The sequence below is a fragment of the Myxine glutinosa genome, chromosome 5 (genome assembly GCF_964187855.1).
Source record: "Myxine glutinosa chromosome 5, kmMyxGlut1.1, whole genome shotgun sequence".
Classification (NCBI taxonomy): Eukaryota; Metazoa; Chordata; class Myxini; order Myxiniformes; family Myxinidae; genus Myxine; species Myxine glutinosa.
The window spans coordinates 171,303,425-171,322,267 of NC_136265.1; the positions used below are offsets into that span (position 1 = coordinate 171,303,425).

An 18,843-nucleotide genomic window follows, 5' to 3' on the forward strand; every position below is an offset into this window, starting at 1 on the left:
ACCCCATAAACTAAAGCGCATTTGCCCCACTGTGAGAGATGGCAAGGTTGCCATCCCACCACATCGGGGCATTTCCCACTACCAATTTGGCTCACCAAATTTCAACAAATCAAAAATTTGCCAATCATCTGCCAATCACTGTACCATCATCAAATTTTGCTTTTTTTCTAATTTCGCGGCCAAAACACTATCCTCATGACCCGTCTACTTATTACATCCTCTCGGTGCGCCAATTCCCTTCTAAAGCTCGGCTTCGTACAGCCGAGCCATGAACGCGGGTTCTTTTGTGCCGGCGGCTGGATGCGTCCGGCACTCGGTGCAGGGACGGGGGCTTACCCGGGCCGAGATCCCACGCACCACCTCGGCGTGGAGCCATCCAATGTCCCGATCTCGACCTGCCGGCACGTCTCAATAGAAAGTGGTCGCCATGACGACCCTTCCTATCGGGCTGCCCGCTCCGCCTAGTGGAGCCCGGACGCGGCCGTTCCAAGCGAGGCACAGCGTGGATCGCGTACGGCGGTTCTTTCGAAGCCACGCCGTGGTTCGGATCCCCGCTGGTCCTCGCGGCACGCGAAGCTGCCCGACGCGCACCGAGGGCCCGATTCGGCTATAAGTCGTTCTAACCTCTAACCCGGTTACCGTCGATGCTTCACCTGCATGCTTACATGCATACGCTACCCCTTTCTTGCTCATACCTCCAGCTGTTCCCATGCTCCTCGTACCTTTCCTTACACACCTCGGTACACTCATTCCGCTCACCGACTTGGTCACACACCTGACCACCGAACACCTTGGCACACATTCGTCGCTCGCACACCTCACCAACACACCTCTTCGCGCCCCCTCCTCGGTCACCTCCTCTGTGACAACCACAGGTGTGCTCTCACCCGCACACCCAACCACGTGCCTCACGACCAACTCAAGTGTGCATCCCCACACATGCTCTACCATTCCAGGTGTGCATCCTTCCATTCCAGGTGTACATCCTCGCTCACCTGTCACAACCAACTCACGCTCCGTGTCACTCTCACTACTTTCACCTCCATTCTTGACAGCGCACTCACCCTTACTCTCGACAGCACACTCTTTCCTCATGCACCCGTCCGTTACACACCTTTCTCGCGCACACTCTTGCGCACACTCTCCCGTTACATCCTCTGTAACACTCACCACAGGCGTGCATTCTCCCTCACTCTTGACAGCGCGCTCTTTCCCCCTGCACCTGTCCGTTACACACCTATCTCGCGCATCCTCTTGCGCACACTCTTTCGTTACTTCACTTACCACTTACCACACCACACCGCGCTTCCATGTACCCCCTCGCACACGCGCTTCGACCAACTCACTCTTGACGGCACACTCACTCCTCGGCGTGCACTTTTTCCTCACACACCCCATGGTCGGACATTCTCGCACACCTCATTTTTTGCACACCAGACCTGTCGCACACTTCACCAACGGCCTTTCACGAACACCCGGGTCTAAATCAACCCCCAAGCCGACTGAAGCTTTCCTCACATCATATACATTGCCACTCACCTCCGTACCTCGTCTCCGCACCTCCTCTGCCACCTGCAAACTTTTTATTTGGTTAGTGAGCACCTCATCATGATTTGAACACAGACCTTGTACATATTTCATGACTTCCTCCTTTATCTCCCTCTTAGTTTCCCTCCGTCTCTTCTTAATTTCACTCACCCCCTCTTCCACCTCCTCTAATTTTTCCTTTACCTCCTTCATCTCCCGGTGCGCCCCCTCTATCTCTTCCTCTAACGCCACCTTAATCGTTTCTATGTGCGTCCTCACCTCTCGGTCCTTCGTCTCCATTACTTCTGGCACCTCCTCCAACTTCTTCGTCAACCCCTCATGTACCATCTGACATTCCTTTTGTGTTGCTATTAATTCGTTTTTAATGTCCTTTTGTGTCGCTTTTAAACCCCCGATGATTGCAGTGTTCTTTTCCACTTGGTCCGCTAGTTCCCTTTGTCCGACTGTCAGCTGTTCTACTCCCTTCGTCAGACCCTCTATTCCCCCCTGTAACCTAGCCGTATTATTCCTCACCTCTTTCTCCATACGCTTCTCACCTCGCTTTACCTCCTCGCGTAGCCCCGAAACCTCCTCACCCACACCTCGTCGTATCTCCTCCTTCATCTCCTCCATCTCCTTTGTAGATGCCACCCTCATCTGTCCCAATTCATCCCTCTGAGCATCCAATTTGGTTTCTACCCCGATTTTTACCTCCTCTATCTGCTCTCCCATTTGTTTAATTTCTCGGGCGGATTGCTCCCCTATCTCCCGCAATTTGCCTTCCATCCTGTTTTCTAATCCCTCTAACCCCTTTTTCATCCCTTCCATTTGATTCTCTTGAGCGGCCATTCTGTTTTCTACCCCCGTTAACCCATTCTTCACCTCTTTTATCCCATTGTCTAACCCCTCACCGGTACCCCTCGCTTCGTCCCTCATTATCCCCATTTGGTTTCCCATTACCCCCATTTGGCCCTCCAATCGCTCACCCTGAGCATCCATCCGGTTCCCCATTACCCCCATTTGGCCCTCCAATCGCTCACCCTGAGCATCCATCCGGTTCCCCATTACCCCCATTTGCTCACTCTGAGCCCTCATTTGCTCACTCTGCAGGTTGAGGGACGCCTGCATTTGTACCATAAATTGCTCCATGAGGGCCTGCATTTGGGTCATCCCTCCCACTTGTGCAGCGGGTGCGGCCGCCGCAGCCATGTGCGAGGCGCCATTTTGCGCGCCCGCAACCTCGTGCGCGAGGACGCCATTTTGTGCGTCTGATACACCCTCAACCACGTCATTGCTCTCCTCCTCCCTTTCTTCCCCTAAGTCCTGGGTTACCCCTAACCCGTCTATCTCCCCCACCGACATCCGATCGCCTTGATTGTCCATGGCGCGATCTCAAAATTCGGGTTTAATAAAACAAAATAAATTTCGGCAGCTTGTAATTTTGAGCGCGTTAAGCGCGCTTCGGGTCCGATCTCACTCCTCGACACCAATTGTTACTTAATAACACAATTGGTGTTCCAAAATTTGGGCCTAACACATTTAGTCCCAGGTCCGAATCCCAACTCCTGACAACCAATTGTTGCGGACGCGTTTAAAGATGTTATTTTACCGAGCGGTTGGTATTACCGCGTCTGAACAGTTACTCCCCGATTAGAACCCAATTCCACCCGACGTTGACCAGATCGCACCGCAGATATTCAATCGGGAAACCTCTAAAGCGACCGAAAGAGAAGGAAAAGAGAAGAAGACAGAGTACGGAGGAACCGAACTGTACATCCTCGCTCACCTGTCACAACCAACTCACGCTCCTTGTCACTCTCACTACTCTCACCACCACTCTTGACAACGCACTCACCCTCACTCTTGACAGCGCACTCTTTCCTCATGCACCTGTCCGTTACACACCTTTCTCGCGCACACTCTTCCGCACATTGTCCCGTTACACCCTCTGTAACACTCACCACAGGCATGCATTCTCCCCTACTCTTGACAGCATGCGCTTTCCCCATGCACCCGTCCGTTACACACCTTTCTCGCGCATCCTCTTTCGTTACTTCCTCTGTAACACTCACCACACCGCGCTTCCATGTACCCCCTCGCACACGCGCTTCGACCAACTCACTCTTGACGGCACACTCACTCCTCGGCGTGCACTTTTTCCTCACACACCCCATGGTCGGACATTCTCGCACACCTCTTTTTTCGCACACCTGACCTGTCGCACACTTCACCAACGGCCTCTCACGAACACCCGGATCCAAACCAATCCCCAAGCCGACTGAAGCTTTCCTCACATCATATACATTGCCACTCACCTCCGTACATCGTCTCCGCACCTCCTTTGCCACCTGCAAACTTTTTATTTGGTTAGTGAGCACCTCATCATGATTTGAACACAGACCTTGTACATATTCCGCTATCTCCTCCTTTATTTCTCTTTTAGTTTCCCTCCGTCTCTTCTTAATTTCACTCACCCCCTCTTCCACTTCCTCTAATTTTTGTTTAACCTCTTTTATTTCTCGGTGCGTCTCCTCAAGTTCGTCCTCTAAGGCTACCGTGACCGTCTCTATGTGCATCCTCACCTGCCGGTCCTTTGTCTCCATTATCTCTGTCACCTCGTCCACCCTCATTGTCAGTTCCTCACGTACCATCTGACATTGCCTCTGCGTCGCTATTAATTCGTTTTTAATTTCTTTTTGTGTCGCCTTTAACCCTCCGAGTACTGCAGTGTTCCTTTGAACCTGCTCCACTAACTTCGTTTGTCCCTCTGTCAGCTGTTCCACCTCCTCCGTCAGATCTTCTATTCCCCCTTGTAACTTAGCCGTATTATTCCTCACTTCTTTCTCCATACGCTTCTCACCTCGCTTTACCTCCTCGCGTAGCCCCGAGACCTCCTCACTTACACCTCGTCGTATCTCCTCCATCTGGTTCCCCATCTGTTCGATTTCCCGGGCGGATTGCTCCCCTATTTCCCGCAATTTGTCTTCCATCCTATTTTCTAACCCCATTAACCCATTTTTCACCCCCTCTAACCCATTGTCTAACCCCTCAAATTTAGCTTCTAGCCGTTCCCCCATTTCTCCCATTTTGCCCCCCATTTCGCCCCCCAATCGCTCACTATCAGCCCTCGCTCCGTCCCTCATTACCCCCATTTGGCCCTCCAATCGCTCACTCTGAGCATCCATCCGGTTCCCCATTACCCCCATTTGGCCCCCTATCCTGTTTTCCATCCCTTTGAAATTATCGTCTGTTTTTACCATAAAGGCCATCATCTGTTTCATAAACAGGTTCAAATCCATTGGCATCTCGGGTTCGACTACCGCGACCATGGGCGTGGCTAAATTTGGTGCCGCTGTAACCACGTGCGCGAGAGCGCCATTTTGTGCACCTGATACTCCCTCAACCGCCTCCTCATTGCTCCCCTCCATTTGATCCTGGGTTACTCCTAAACCCTCTATCTCTCCCACCGGCATCCCGTCGCCTTGACCAGCCATGGCGCGATTTCAAAGTTCAGGTTTTGTAAAACAAAACAAATTTCGGCCGCTCCAAATTTTTGACCAAATTTTTTCTAGATGTTTTTTTTTTTTTTTTTTTTTTAATTTGGTTCGGGCTCCGAATCCCACTCCCAGACACCAATTGTTACAGATCGCGGTTAGATGTTGTAGACCGAGCGGTTGGTGACCGCGACCTAACAAACTTACCCGATTCCACCCGAACTTTGGCCGTATCGCACCGTAGCTGCCCAATCTGGAAAAGACTAAAACGACCGAATGCAAAGAGGAAAAGGAATAAAACGAGAAGACGGACAGAAGAGTGACTGGGTTTATTATTATTTACACACAAGCAAAAAGCAAGCAGTCACGTTTATTTACAACACATAAGACGCAGGTGACACAGTGCAAATACTAGCTTATCTACAGACTTAACTTATTCCCAGGACAGAACAAACAAAACAAACTCACGTATACAAGAAGGATTGAATGGAATGAAGGTGGATGGCTGGAGGGAGAGGGGGGTCCAAGGGGGTCCCGCAGCACAACCGGCGCGTTTAGCAGCCGCCGTTCAGGCCAGGCCCCACGCTGCTGTTTTGGCTGCTGTTTTGGCTGCTGTTTTGGCTGCTGTTTTGGCTGCTGTTTTCGTCGCGTGCTTTGCCAGGCCTTGTCCCACTCGTCTGGTCCAAACCCTCAACTCTTTCTTGTTTCTCTCACTCCTCACCACCGACTCCTCACCGCAACCAACTGACCACCGACTCCTTACCAACGCAACCAACTGACCACCGACTCCTTACCAACGCAACCAACTCCTTGTGACCAACCCTTGCGACCAACTCCTTGTGACCAACTCAGACCAACTCCTTGTGACCAACTCACCACTCACTTCCGTTTGCGCCTTTTATAGCGCCTCCAGCGATTACGCCGCCGGCGTTTTGGACACGCCCATCGGGGTGCTCACCTCGGCCCTGGTTGGTCGCGCGACCCTCGGGCTCCGCCCTGGATGACGACGGGCGGGCACGCCCCTCCTCCCCTCTGACGAGGTGGAGACACGCCTTTCTTCTCCGACTCAAGCCTCGTGGTCAATGGCGGTTATTGGAGGGGAGGTAATATGGGCAATCGAGGCTCGGCAATGACGAGAGGGGATGTAATATGAAATGGAGATTTTGGGGATGGGAAGGAAAGGGGATCTATTCTCTTTCACTGGTGCAATGGAGTATTTCAATTAATGGAAGACACAGCCTTACGCTAATACACATAATAAGGATATAACTGTCAAAAAAGATATATCGTGTCCTGCATGTATGTTTTATGGACTAACTACGGGAACGCCCTTTGACCTTTATACAACCACAAACGGAGGGAGGAGGGGTGATATTTTACAACAACCTTTTACAACAACATTTTACCACAACAATAAAATAAAAAAACATTCTCATATCCACAACAATATATATATATATATATATATATATATATTGATATATATATATATATTGATATATATATATATTGATATATATATATATATTGATATATATATATATATTGATATATATATATATATTGATATATATATATTGATATATATAAATTGATATATAAATTGATATATATATTGATATATACAGGGTGATTGAAAAGTAACTCCCTATTTTAAAATATTTAGAAATTATTTATTTATTGTAATATTTTTCTCAAATTTTTAGTGTTTGTTCCTTAATGTATGAGAATTTAATCTGTGTTGGTTTTTTTCAGATTATTTTTTGTTTGAAATTCGGAAGCCCTACAAACATGGCTGGACGTCTTACCCTGCAGGAGCGTGCCCAGCTAGTGGTATGAAGATTGGTCTGATCTCTTTAAAAATATCCTCTGGTCTGATGAAGCGGTATTTCACATCGGTGGTTTTGTGAACCGTCACAACTGCTATTACTGGGCAGGAGAAGATCCTCGTGTTATTTCTGAAAAAACACAATATCGGCCCAAGGTAACGGTGTGGTGTGGAATGACTTCGGAAAGGATTGTAGGTCCCTTCATTCTTCGCGATACCATGAATGCCAAAAGGTACCTCACCATGCTGCAAGACGAAATCTGGCCAATTAATCAGTGCTTCGGAGAATGTTGAAGATTTGATTTTCATGCAAGATGGCGCTCCTCCACATTTTGCTATTGTTCGTGAATGGCTGAATGCCCACTTCCCTGGGAGATGGATGGGTCGTCGTGGTCCGTATGAGTGGCCAGCCAGGAGCCCTGACTTAACACCATGTGACTTTTTTCTTTGGGGTTGGGTAAAAGAGCAAGTCTACTGTACCAAACCAACGACTTTGGAAGAACTTGAAGGGCGAATACGAGAAGTTATGTCTTCCATCCCACAATAGTTCCTGGTGAAATCAGTTGACGCGGTTCCCTTGGCGGCTTGAGAAGCTGGTGGCGAATTCTGGTGCCCATATCGAATTTTAAATAAAACTTCATGCTATACGCTGTCTTCTTATATCCATTTCTTGTAAAAATTATAGTTAAGAAATAAATTATAAGTATTTTAAAATAGGGAGTTACTTTTCAATCACCCTGATTTAGGGGTAGGGGAAACATAAATCGCAATAACTTTGGAAGTATAAATCACAGAACTACAAAATACCCATTAAGGGTGTAGTACTGGTGAAAAATTGAGAAAACTACATAGGTACCTTTGAGAGGCCTTTACACAAAAACAAAGTCAAGTTAATATCTAATTTTCAGTTTTTCTTGAAAGATATAATCTTAGCTTTAACTCAGACCAGTTTCAACGCTTCCTTGTCATATTACATGCATATAATTTGCATAAATTATACCGTCAATAAAAAACAAGGAAAAACAAAGAACACATTTCTACTTCTATCTTCTATGTCACCTATCATTCTTTTCACACAAAACTTGGTACATGTATTATACATGTGTTACTCTACTACCTGATGAGAGGATTTTGTGAAATTATGTCAAATGTTCACTAATTAGCTAATTATGCCAATTACCAGATAAAACTTGGTTGTCCTTCAATAAATCCACAATGGCTACTCCTATAAACAAAAGCCTTCATCATTTTAAAGGAAGTGATATTCTGAATATCCTATCCAAATTTCAGCCCAAAAGAATGATGCAAATTAAAGTTATAACAAATTTCATGCATGCAAAATGCAAAATATTATATTGAATTGAATTGAAATTTGAATTTTTCAATTTTTAGGGGTACTTCTATGACCTCTAATAGCATGATTCTTGTTTATAAGACTATAAGGAAACTGTTCAGCTAAAAAAAAAAAAAAAAAAAATCACCTGTTCACCAGTACTACATCCTTAAAATGTACATATATTGATATATATATATTGATATATATATATTGATATATATATATATATATATATATATATATATATATATATACATATATATATATAGATATATTGATGTGTGTGTACGTGTAAGTTGTTGTTGGCTGATATCGGGAGATGGAGCAGAGACATACCCGGTCTCAAAGTGTGTGTGTGTACTTGCTTATAAAGAGTGATTGTGCGCTACATTACTGTAGTTCCATATGTCAAAATTATTGTCACCATGTTATGGAAAAGCATGTGTGGCTAATCGAGAAATGAAAACAATTATTAGGTTTTTCTGGGCCTTTTGTACTGTTTCTGTGCAGGGAAGTTGGAGGAAGAGAGGAGGAGGATGAGAAAAGTCCAAGCTGAGGCCGACTTGTTTCGGCAGAAAGAGGTGAGTGGTTTAAAAGTTAAAGGCTTTCTGTTCATTTCCACATTACGTCTTTGACCTCACCACTCCTTTCAATCATATAGAAAATTTTGTAATCCTTATGATTTATGCGCATGTGTTAACAGGCCTGTTAGAGCAGTGTTATATCCGATGTTAAAGAATTATTTGAGGCTCATAACAATCAATCCCTCAACCCTCCCTTTCCCCACCATGTCCTATCTGGGTGGTTACTAAAACAAGAGATGGCAGGATTGAACAGGATAGAAATTGTGTTGCAATAGTTTCCATATTTAAAGTGAGCCAATGACTATGCGCTCCCATCTTGCATTCACTGTTTTAATCAATGATGCCAATGATGTAAGGCTTGGAGTGTTCTCCTTAACTTTTGTTCAGAGTTATTATGTTGTAACACCAACCATTCGGTTTGATGTTTGTATTGTAATTCTACTAAGCTTAAAGGTGTGTGTGTGTGTGTGTGTGTGTGTGTGTGTGTGTGTGTGTGTGTGTGTGTGTGTGTGTGTGTGTGTGTGTGTGTGTGTGTGTGTGTGTGTGTGTGTGTGTGTGTGTGTGTGTGTGTGTGTGTGTGTGTGTATGTATATATATATATATATATATATATAAATAAATATATATAAATATAAAAATATATTGTATGGTTTGTGCTTTGTACAGCTACAAGCGGCTATGCAGGCTCACTCTGAGGTAGAAAAGGCCCTGACGGATAAAAACCAGCAAATTCAGCTGGCAAAGTTGGAGCTGCAGGAGGTACGTTTATTTATTTATTTTGTATGCAAGTTGACATCGTGGAGGAGCCAGAACATAGAATGTATCAGAACGTGACATAACAAAATGAAAGTAGAAAGTGAAGTGGGAAACAGACCAGCGTCAGGGATGAGTGTCAAAGTAGAGGGAGACTTGGAGAAATAAGGGATTTTGGGAAGAATTATGGCAAAGGGAGGAGGATACAGGGGTTGAGGTCCCTGACCTTTTTGTTTGCTTGTTTCTCTTAAGTTACTCTGACTTCAAAGAAAAATAAGTTAAATTTGTTGTCGCTGTAAAGATTAATTAGAAAGCTTTTTCCGGCTATTTTGCTGACTGTAAGATGGATACAGCTAAAGACTCTCAGGAATGAAAAACTGGAGACTTGTAAAGAGGTGTGCTTGGGGACAGGGGTTAGTGGGTGTAGAAAAGATCATGCTTGTGGTTGGGGATCTGAGCTGTGGATCTGAGATGGTGGCGAACAGTTGTCTTTTATCCCTGGAGGGAAGAATAAGATGGAAGAGAATGTGGAAGTTGGTTCCAAAAGTGGGAAAAAGAGAAACAAATGAGTGGAGGTGAGCAGTGAGTCTGGATTTTGGGTGTTTCACTAGAAAGGGGTTACTGGCAGACTGCGAACACCCTGCAGAAACCGAGGGGTTGGAGGCACGTAAAGGGTATAAGGTGCAAAACCAGAATGGAGGCGGTAGAAGACACAGAGACCACTGACCTGTCTGCTATGTGAAAGTGAAAGGCCCAGAGACTCAGCTTCATCACAGGACATTCCAATGTGTTATTGTCCAGATTTATTTATATGCAAAAGAAAATCCATTATTGTTGGTATACCAACCACAGTTGTCACGCCCTATCCTTTCGGCCATGTTTGTGGGTATACAGGAGCTCGGCAAGGCAAAATCTGCTGCCATCGCCTCACGTGCGGAGGCCGAGCAGGAGCTTCAGCGAATTCGAAGTGAGGAAAAGCGCGAGGAGGTAGGTGCCACGCAAAATGAGGTTTTTGCATGGGTGCATTGTGTACAATTTTCTGCTTGTGTGAGTTGTTACTTCAAGGGTGAAACTCTCAAACAAAAAGAGCTATAATCCTTCCAAATGATAAAGATTGGTTTTGAAAGCAAGGAAACAGGAGGAGACGTTTTGAACTCCATTTCTTTTTATTGTTATCCCTGCCACTGGTGGTGGATGGAGGTTATGCTTTCACCCCCGTTTGTCTGTTTATTTGTCTGTGAGCAGCATAGCTCAAAAAAAATTTGTCAATAAATTCCTCCTTTCTGTCTAATATATGTACTTTTCTTTCCTTTGCGTAGCCCCCACCTCGAGTGGCCTTGTAGGCTTTGTTGCGGGCAAAATCCCATAAATAAAAACAGACTGATTCGGACAAAACTTGGTGGACAGGTTTGGTGTATGACGAGGACGAATTGTTTCGATCTTGGTGAAGATCTGGATCTGATTTTTTTTTTTTTTCAAGTGATTCTTCAGCATTGAGAGATGGAGCCGAAAACGATATATAGCATGATGTTTTAAAAGGTTGTGGGTGACCTCTGTCAAAACTTGTTGGCTGAGGTGGGTCGGTGATAAGAATAAGCCGAATAGATTTTTGTTTAGGTCCGAATCCAGATCCAGCCTAACAGTGGGATACAAAACGTAAACTGTTCAGCGTGGCGGAGGTGTGCGCTCTACCGAGTGCCGTTCTAGTTTTTTGTTTGTTTTTATGCCTCCTCAGCCCAAGGCCACAGGCATTAACATTTCTACATTGTCCATCCTACTGTGCATGCATGCGTCTGTTGATGTGTCCATTATCGTTTGTTTTTTTTTACCATGGTAACTTGTCAAGTTTGGACTGCAATACAAAGATAAAATTATTAAATTTTAGGTTCAAAGGATCGAAGGCCAAATGGCACTTGACCTTTAATTGAAGCATCATTTTGGTACTGCAATAACTTCTGAACCACTGAAGCAATATCAGCCAAACGTGGCACAACTATGGACTCTTATAAAAAGATGAACTGATTATATTTTGGGTTCAACAGGCCATAGGTCTGAAAATAATTTTTCAGTCAATAATTTGAGTTGGAAGCATCTGATGTTGTCTCTTCTACTTTTTTTTTTTCTCTCTCTCTCATGTGACCTTTAATTTTAAATGTGACCTTTAATAGAGATGAAGCATAATAATGGGTTGACATCTAACATGGGCGGAGGCATCCATCAACGCATATGCATCAAATTATATTTTATAGTTTCCCTTTGATCCAAAATGGCTTCAACAAATTATCATCTGCTTCCTATTTAGTGCTTTTATATACAAGGAGGTTTTTGACAGAAAGAGGTAACTTGGCCCATCACTTCTGTGTTATATCCACATCCCATTGATGGAAACTATTCATTTTACTTCAAGGGACACAAGGGTCATTCTTCCCTTTGCTTTGAAACTTGTGCATTTTTATTATCTTCAATATTCCACATTTTGATCGTACTTTTTTCTTGTTGAATGATGTCATTAAGAACCTAGCACGTGCAGTATTTAAGTTTCATCGGCCAACCTGTGTTTAAGAAAGAAACATGTTTAAATGGAGCATTTTGCTTCTCTTAGGTCACTCTGACTTCAAAGATACAAATAAGTTTAATTTATTGTTGTTATTAAGATTAATATGGAAGCACTTTCCACCTACTTTACTGATGTTGTGAGATTTATCCTTACTTCAATTGATCCATTAGAAATTTGGATCTGCCCTGACAAAACGTTCTCTGGAATAATCCCTCATCAATAGAGCTTACTGAAGTTGAGATAATCTATGATGTTGCGGATCTTCATGCATGGAAAATAAACACTTTAACATATATTTATTTATTTACTTTAGAAAAACAAATTGGAATGAAAACATTCCATTTGCAGAACATTATCTACGAAGTGAAAGTTGGTCAACAATGATCTTCGCTCCTTTCTGTGTGTATTTTTGACGCATTTTTATCATTCTCGACATCGCAGCATGGTGTCGTGATGCGCCTGGAGGAGCGGTTACGAACGCTGACCGACGCCCGGGACACACTGCAGGTGCAGCTGTCTCGACAGGAGCAGGTTACCGGGGAGGTGCAGACACACACTGCCTGTCTTGCTGCAGACAATGCAGCACTCGGCATAAAGCTGGCCAATGTGAACAAGGTGGGATGGTGTGATGCACAAAGGATTGACGTGCCGGTCATGTCTGATTGTGATTAATTATGCAAACTATATTGTAGTTTTTAAACATAATTTTCATTGAACAAATTGCAAGATAAGGTTTATTTCAAGATTCAAGATTCAATACTTTATTACCACATCAACTTGACAGTTGTTAGGAACTTGAGGTAGTGTGCTCTTAAAGACAAAAAAAAACATACATTAATGGGGCATGGAAAACCTCCAAACATTGCCATTGTATACATTATAAAGTGCAACAAAAAAAACACATTAATAAGACATGGTAAACATTCAAACATTCAGTGGTCATAGTATACATCATAAGGTGTGTATTAGAGCATTTAAAATGGCCTGTAGCTAAAGTGCCAAGTGCATTATAAGCTCATGAGTAGTTAATAGTTATAGGAGTGGTAGTGTGCATTATATGCTCATGAGTAGTTAATAGTTATAGGAGTGGTACTGTGCATTATATGCTCATGAGTAGTTAATAGTTATAGGAGTTGTACTGTGCATTCAGAATGCGGATGGCAGTAGCATAGGTGCTGTTCCTGAACCTAGAGGTTCTGACCTTGAGGGCTCTGAGTCTTTTCCTTGAGGGTAGGAGTTCGAACAGGGGGTTGACTGGATGAGAAGCGTCTTTAAGGATATTCAGGCCAACCCTCTGCATTCGGGACTCGTGGATATAGGAAAGAGAGGGCAGGTCAGTTCCAATGATTTTGGAGGCTGTACGTATGACTTTGCCAGCTCCTTTGTTCCTGGTCTGGAATACTGCTGAACCAAACAGTTATTGAGAAGGTGAGTGTGGATTCAATGACAGCGCAATAAAACTGGAACTTGTCCTCCCTTGACACCCTGAACTTCCTGAGTTGCCTCAGAAAGAATAGTCTCTGGTGGGCCCTTTTTATGAAAGAGATGGTGTTATCCTCCCACTTCAGAGAGGAGGAGGAGATGGTGGTGCCGAGAAACTTAAAGTTGCACACCTGCTCCACCACCTGGCCGTTGATTAACGGAGGCGAAAGCTCCATCCCGTCCCTCCTAAAGTCCACAACCATCTCTTTGGTTTTCATGATGGACAGCTGTAGATTGTTGTTGTGACACCAGTTGACCATGAGGGAGATTTTGGCACGGTAGGCTGATTCATCACCAGAGGAGATGAGGCCCACAACTGTCGTGCCATCTGCGAACCTGAACATTCTGACAGAGTCCTGATGGGTTTAGAGCTGCGTTCCACAACCTTTTTAGCCCAGGACCCAATAAAAAACCCAGGCATCCAGTCGTGACCCATCAAACCCTCCCTCCCGCCCCCCCCCCCCCCACAAAACGTCACGGAAATATCGAATGCTTGTGACGTTAATATCTTGGTAAGGGTTCGGTCCATCATCTTTGTACAGTAGTACAATTCGTAATTGAACAATAAAGCAAAGTGACGACAATCATACCAAACACTGTCCTTATTTTGTTGTTATTTTGTACGGATCTTGTTTGTGTGTTTTGTTTTTTTGTTTTTTTTGTGTTTGTGTTTTGTTTTTTGTTTTTTGTGTTTTGTGTGTCGGTTTGTCTTTTTGTGTGATTAATGTTAGCTCTTTCACGAGCCTCGATCTTGTATACAAAAAAAAAAAAAAGAAAAAAAAAAATAAGAAAAAAAAATCTCCACGACCATGAGGAGAGAGAGAGAGCGAGAGACCACGCCCCCTTGAGAATGAGCAGCGACTTTGATCACAGACACCACCCACTTGATATTATTGTCAGCCAATCAGGCGTAAACTCCCTGCCTTGTTAGCAGCTTCAGAAGAGATGAATCCGCCCCTACGATGAATCCGGATGAAGATTTAATGAAGAAGATGATGATGAAGATGAATCTCAACATTCATTGGCGGTGTATCTTTTGTGAAATAGAATAAAACTTTAATTATTAAAGTGACACGCCAAGATAAGGTGTTTGAACTTTATTTTAATCTTCATCGTGAATAGATGATGAACTTAAAATGTAACATGAACTGATAAACAAAACAAGAATAACTTTTACTGAAAAAACCCGATATGCATCTGAACTTATATCCAGGTTCAATGTTCCGTTATCATGAACAACATTAAATAAACAACTTTCACTGATTAAACCCGAAAGTGAAACTTACAAGCCTAATTCAAATGTTCCGTTAGTAACATTGCAGATGTGGATTATCCACATCAGTGCGATGGTTGACTTTGCATATTGGCTGCGAGATCATCGATTCGGCCTTGAAGCGGCGACAATGCGATTCTCAGGTTGGCGCACAGGGCCACTGTCTCCAGTTTGTTTCGATACTTGGACTTCAGATATGTCACCGTTGAGAAACCTGCCTCACACATCCACGTCGTCGTGAATGGCATCAGGAACTTTACCGCAAGATGTGCAATCTCTGGGTACTCATGAGACACTGTCAGCCAAAACTTTACTAAAGTGTCCTTCCTGAACAGTGTCTCAAGTGTACCGTCGGACACGATGTCGATCAAGTCCCCTTTCAATCTGTTGGACAAGTTGCAGCACTGCTGAACGTCGACTGAATAAGGGTCTCGGATCCACTTCTTCTCCACGCGTGGATCAACAGGAAATTATTCGTCAAATCGTTTGCGCAGGTTCACCAGATGTTCGACGATGACATCCTTAATGTCCACATGTTTATCAACACTCTTGCTGAGCAGATCATCCAGGTTTTCGAACATGTCAAATTCATCATTGGTCTGTACTCTTCTCTTGCATAGATCCTGCTTTGACTTGAATGCCACTATCTTGTCATACATTACGAACACGGATTTCGCCTGCTTGTTCGTTTTGCCCTGGAACGATATGTTCAGATTGTTCAACAAGTTGAAGATGTCGGCCATGTATGCCAATGTTGCGATGAATTTGTTGTTTTTGTAGTGGACTGCCAGGTCTGACCTAGCCACCTCCAAGAATGCGAGGACCTGGTCGCGAAGTTCATACAATCTTGCCAAAGCATCTCCTCTGGAGAGCCAGTGAACAGTTGCAAAATACAGCACCGTGGTGTGTTCTGCATCTTGCTCCTTACACAGCTCTGCAAACAACCTCGAATTTAGGGTGCTCTTCCTGACATGGTTGATTGTTTTCACTGCAATGTCCATTACTTCGGCAAGTCCAGGTGACATCTCTTTCACCGCTAATGCCTCGCGGTGGAGGAAGCAATGGGTCCAGCTTGCCCTCTGGTGCCACATCTTAGATGAGCTTAATGACACCGCTGCGCCGACCTGTCATCAATGCCGCACCATCGGTACAAACGCCAACACAGTCTTCCCACCTGAGGCTATGCAATGCGATGTGTTTGTTGACGACTGCGAATATTTCTGCGGCCGTGGTCTTGGTCTGTAGCTCGTCGCATGCCAGAAGGTCCTCCATAAAATCATCGCCATGCCGACAACGAACAAAGATGAGGATCAACGCCTTCTGTGCGATGTCCATTGACTCGTCCAACTGGATGACAAACTTGTTGGCCTCTAGGTTTGCGTACAGCTGGTGCTCGATGTCTTCGCCCATGTCTATTAGCCGTCGGTGAATCGTGTCGGCAGAAAGCGGAATGGTGCTTATCTTGGAAGCCGCCGTCTCTCCAAGCACTTCTCTGCACATCGCCTTGGCGCATGGCAGGATGAGTTGCTCTGCAATACAAGATAAATAAAATAACACATGAACATTTCATTCACTTTATGATTAATCTTGATTTTGTTCCAAGTCCAAGGCATTATAAAAATTCAATATGTATGATGTGATTGCCGTACGTACTTTTAAAAAAGAGGCAAAGTTTAAGAATGGCTGTGTTGCAACAAACAATAAAACTTACGAAGTTGTGATATACCAACGTATACATGGCACGAGTAATAGCAAGCAAGAACCTGACACATCAATATTCTAAAGACGAAATGAAAAACTAAATTTAACTATACTTACAGCGCCATGTATTACTTTATGAACCTACAAACCGCCAATGCAGTGAAATACTTTTACGAAAAAAAACAAAAAAACTTACCCGCAATAGTGTGCGGTTTCTTTTCTTTGGCTATCTTCTCCGTCACCAGGTAGCTGGCTTTGGTCAGTCCCTTCGACGGAAAAACAGCCAAAGTCATTACTGAATTGCTGTTGTTCATCTCACGTTCTTTCCGGAGAAAAAACTCCCGTGACTTGTTGACATGATCTCCATGTTTCTTCTCGAGGTGCCGTTTCAGCTTTTGGGGCCTGAGGGACTCGTTGGCCAACACGTCAAGGCATATCACACACTGTGGTCGATGAACATTGTGCTTAGAGTAAGGGCATTTTATGAGATATTTCACAAATCTGTTAACTAAATTGTTACCAAAAAATTTCTTCACCAATATGTTTGTAAAGGTGTGTAATAACATGTGTTAAAATGTTGAAGTTCAACTCCCGTGGGAAACCCAGAAAAAAAGCTGTTGAATTCGGGTACCGAAAAATTATTTTCGAGAATTTTTTTTTTTTTAAATCGGCCCTTAAGTAACTTATGAGGGGTCAAATAAGGGTTTTTCATGATTCTGAGTTGATTGTTAACATTTATATTTTCACTTTTACATTTACACACAAAGTAGCTTTTATTTCACATACATATATAATACTCAAGAGTTATTTCTCATTCACAATGTCAGAAGTTTCAACAGTCATTGTCTATGTCTTCTTCAGACTCAACAACATCATGACTGCAGTTTCTGCATGTAATGCCATTACAGACTCCACAGGCCGAGATGCACGTGACCCCAACCTTGGAATGACGGGTAGATTTGCCTGCTTTATTATATTCACAGCCTTCAGCCAAATCGGAAGATCAAAGGTCACTATAGCGACCCCAGCACGCCGTATGCACTCTTTCAGAGTGGTGAAGATGGTGTTGAGGTCATTAGGGTCTCCTTCAATAACTGGGAGGAACTCGATCTGTGTGCTCTGCTTTGCATCATTAGCATGGATTCTCTTCATCCAGCCATTCCAGTTGGAGTGTGGGAACTCAGGATCGTTGGCTTTGATCACCCACCCCGCTGCCCAGAGTGTGTCACCTGGAGTGAGGAGTGGCTGATCATGAGCCAGGGAGGAGGAAAGCTCAGCGAGGGGGAGAAACATGATCGCGTTCGTTCCTATCTGTTTCCTGTTCGTAAATGGAATAATCTTTACTTCAGTTCCTCTCAGGATCTTAGCTTTGTCGAGTGCCTTCAACTTCACCCGGGGGAAAGCTGCTGTTGTCTGTGGATCTGGCAAAGGTGGTGCCGGAGAGGTGACTTCGATCCAACCCATTGAGTGAAAGGGAGTGTTTCCGTGAATAGAGACAATGTTTAAATCTATATTGTCTCCAACAAACTGAGTGACTGCATTGTTTGTTTCCCCAACCTCCATAAAGACCACCTGATCATTACTTGACAATTCACTTTCACTGGCTGGCACTTTGGCTGTCATCACTGATTGATCCTCAAGCGCAGCATCAACCGCAACCTCATCATTGATCTGTTCATCGGTTTCCTCCACAATGGTGTCAAGAGTGCCAGAAGTATCTGGAACATCATCTCCACTCCTACTATTAAGGAAGCAGTATTTGTAGTTTTGTGTCTCTGTGTAAGACTCAGTGTATCCCAGCCGGTGGAACTTGTTGAGCATCCATTTTGACCCAAATCTATGATCAAGTTGTATGGCAAGCCCCATTTGGTGTGGCAATACTCCAGACCGAGGTCGACAGGCCTTCATAAAATTCTGCCCCCAAACGGCAACTCTTTCGTCTGTCTTGACAATCGGTCTCAAGAACATCTGAAGGCTTGCAGGAACAAGTGTCAGCTGACTATCGATGTCAGTCATACTGTGTGTGGTGGGGTATGACTTTGGACCTAAATCAATCAAGGCAATATCATTGGATATGAACTTGAGTGCCGTCTTTATGATCTGAGTCTTCTCATCTCCATGGTCAAGATTAGCATGATGCCCTCGCAGAATATTGTCGGTGCCATCTTTGAGACAGAGTACATCTGCCCTTCTTTCCTGTGTTGTGAAATACAAGGTGTCTTCGTATTTCTCTAGAAGTTTTATCTTTAGCCAATGCTTTGAATAAGAAAGGCTCTTCTCTGGTGACTGATCAAACTCCTGCAGCTTT

General features: G+C 44.1%; 2 protein-coding genes across 5 annotated transcripts in view; one reads left to right on the forward strand and one right to left on the reverse strand.

The window, feature by feature from the left end:
• Window positions 1–18,843, forward strand: part of LRRC45 (leucine rich repeat containing 45) — a 110,535-nt gene that overhangs the window by 64,894 nt on the left and 26,798 nt on the right. For all 4 annotated transcript variants that reach the window (XM_068115570.2, XM_068115572.2, XM_078779079.1 and 1 more), the window contains 4 exons: window positions 8,696–8,766; window positions 9,436–9,528; window positions 10,417–10,509; window positions 12,521–12,694. In XM_068115570.2, the coding sequence (XP_067971671.2) occupies window positions 8,696–8,766; window positions 9,436–9,528; window positions 10,417–10,509; window positions 12,521–12,694 (431 nt within the window). The remainder of the gene's footprint in view (window positions 1–8,695; window positions 8,767–9,435; window positions 9,529–10,416; window positions 10,510–12,520; window positions 12,695–18,843) is intronic.
• On the reverse strand, window positions 16,141–18,422 carry LOC144892423 (uncharacterized). The gene is made up of 2 exons (XM_078779073.1): window positions 16,732–18,422; window positions 16,141–16,363 (listed from the first exon to the last, which is right to left on the reverse strand). Exon 1 carries the CDS (start codon window positions 18,399–18,401, stop codon window positions 17,382–17,384), a length of 1,020 nt encoding a protein of 339 aa, XP_078635199.1. The 5' UTR covers window positions 18,402–18,422; the 3' UTR covers window positions 16,141–16,363; window positions 16,732–17,381.

Coding starts and splice junctions, on each gene's coding strand:
- LOC144892423 (XM_078779073.1), bottom strand. CDS start 18,401: ATGGGGCTTGCCATACAACTTGATCATAGATTTGGGTCAAAATGGATG.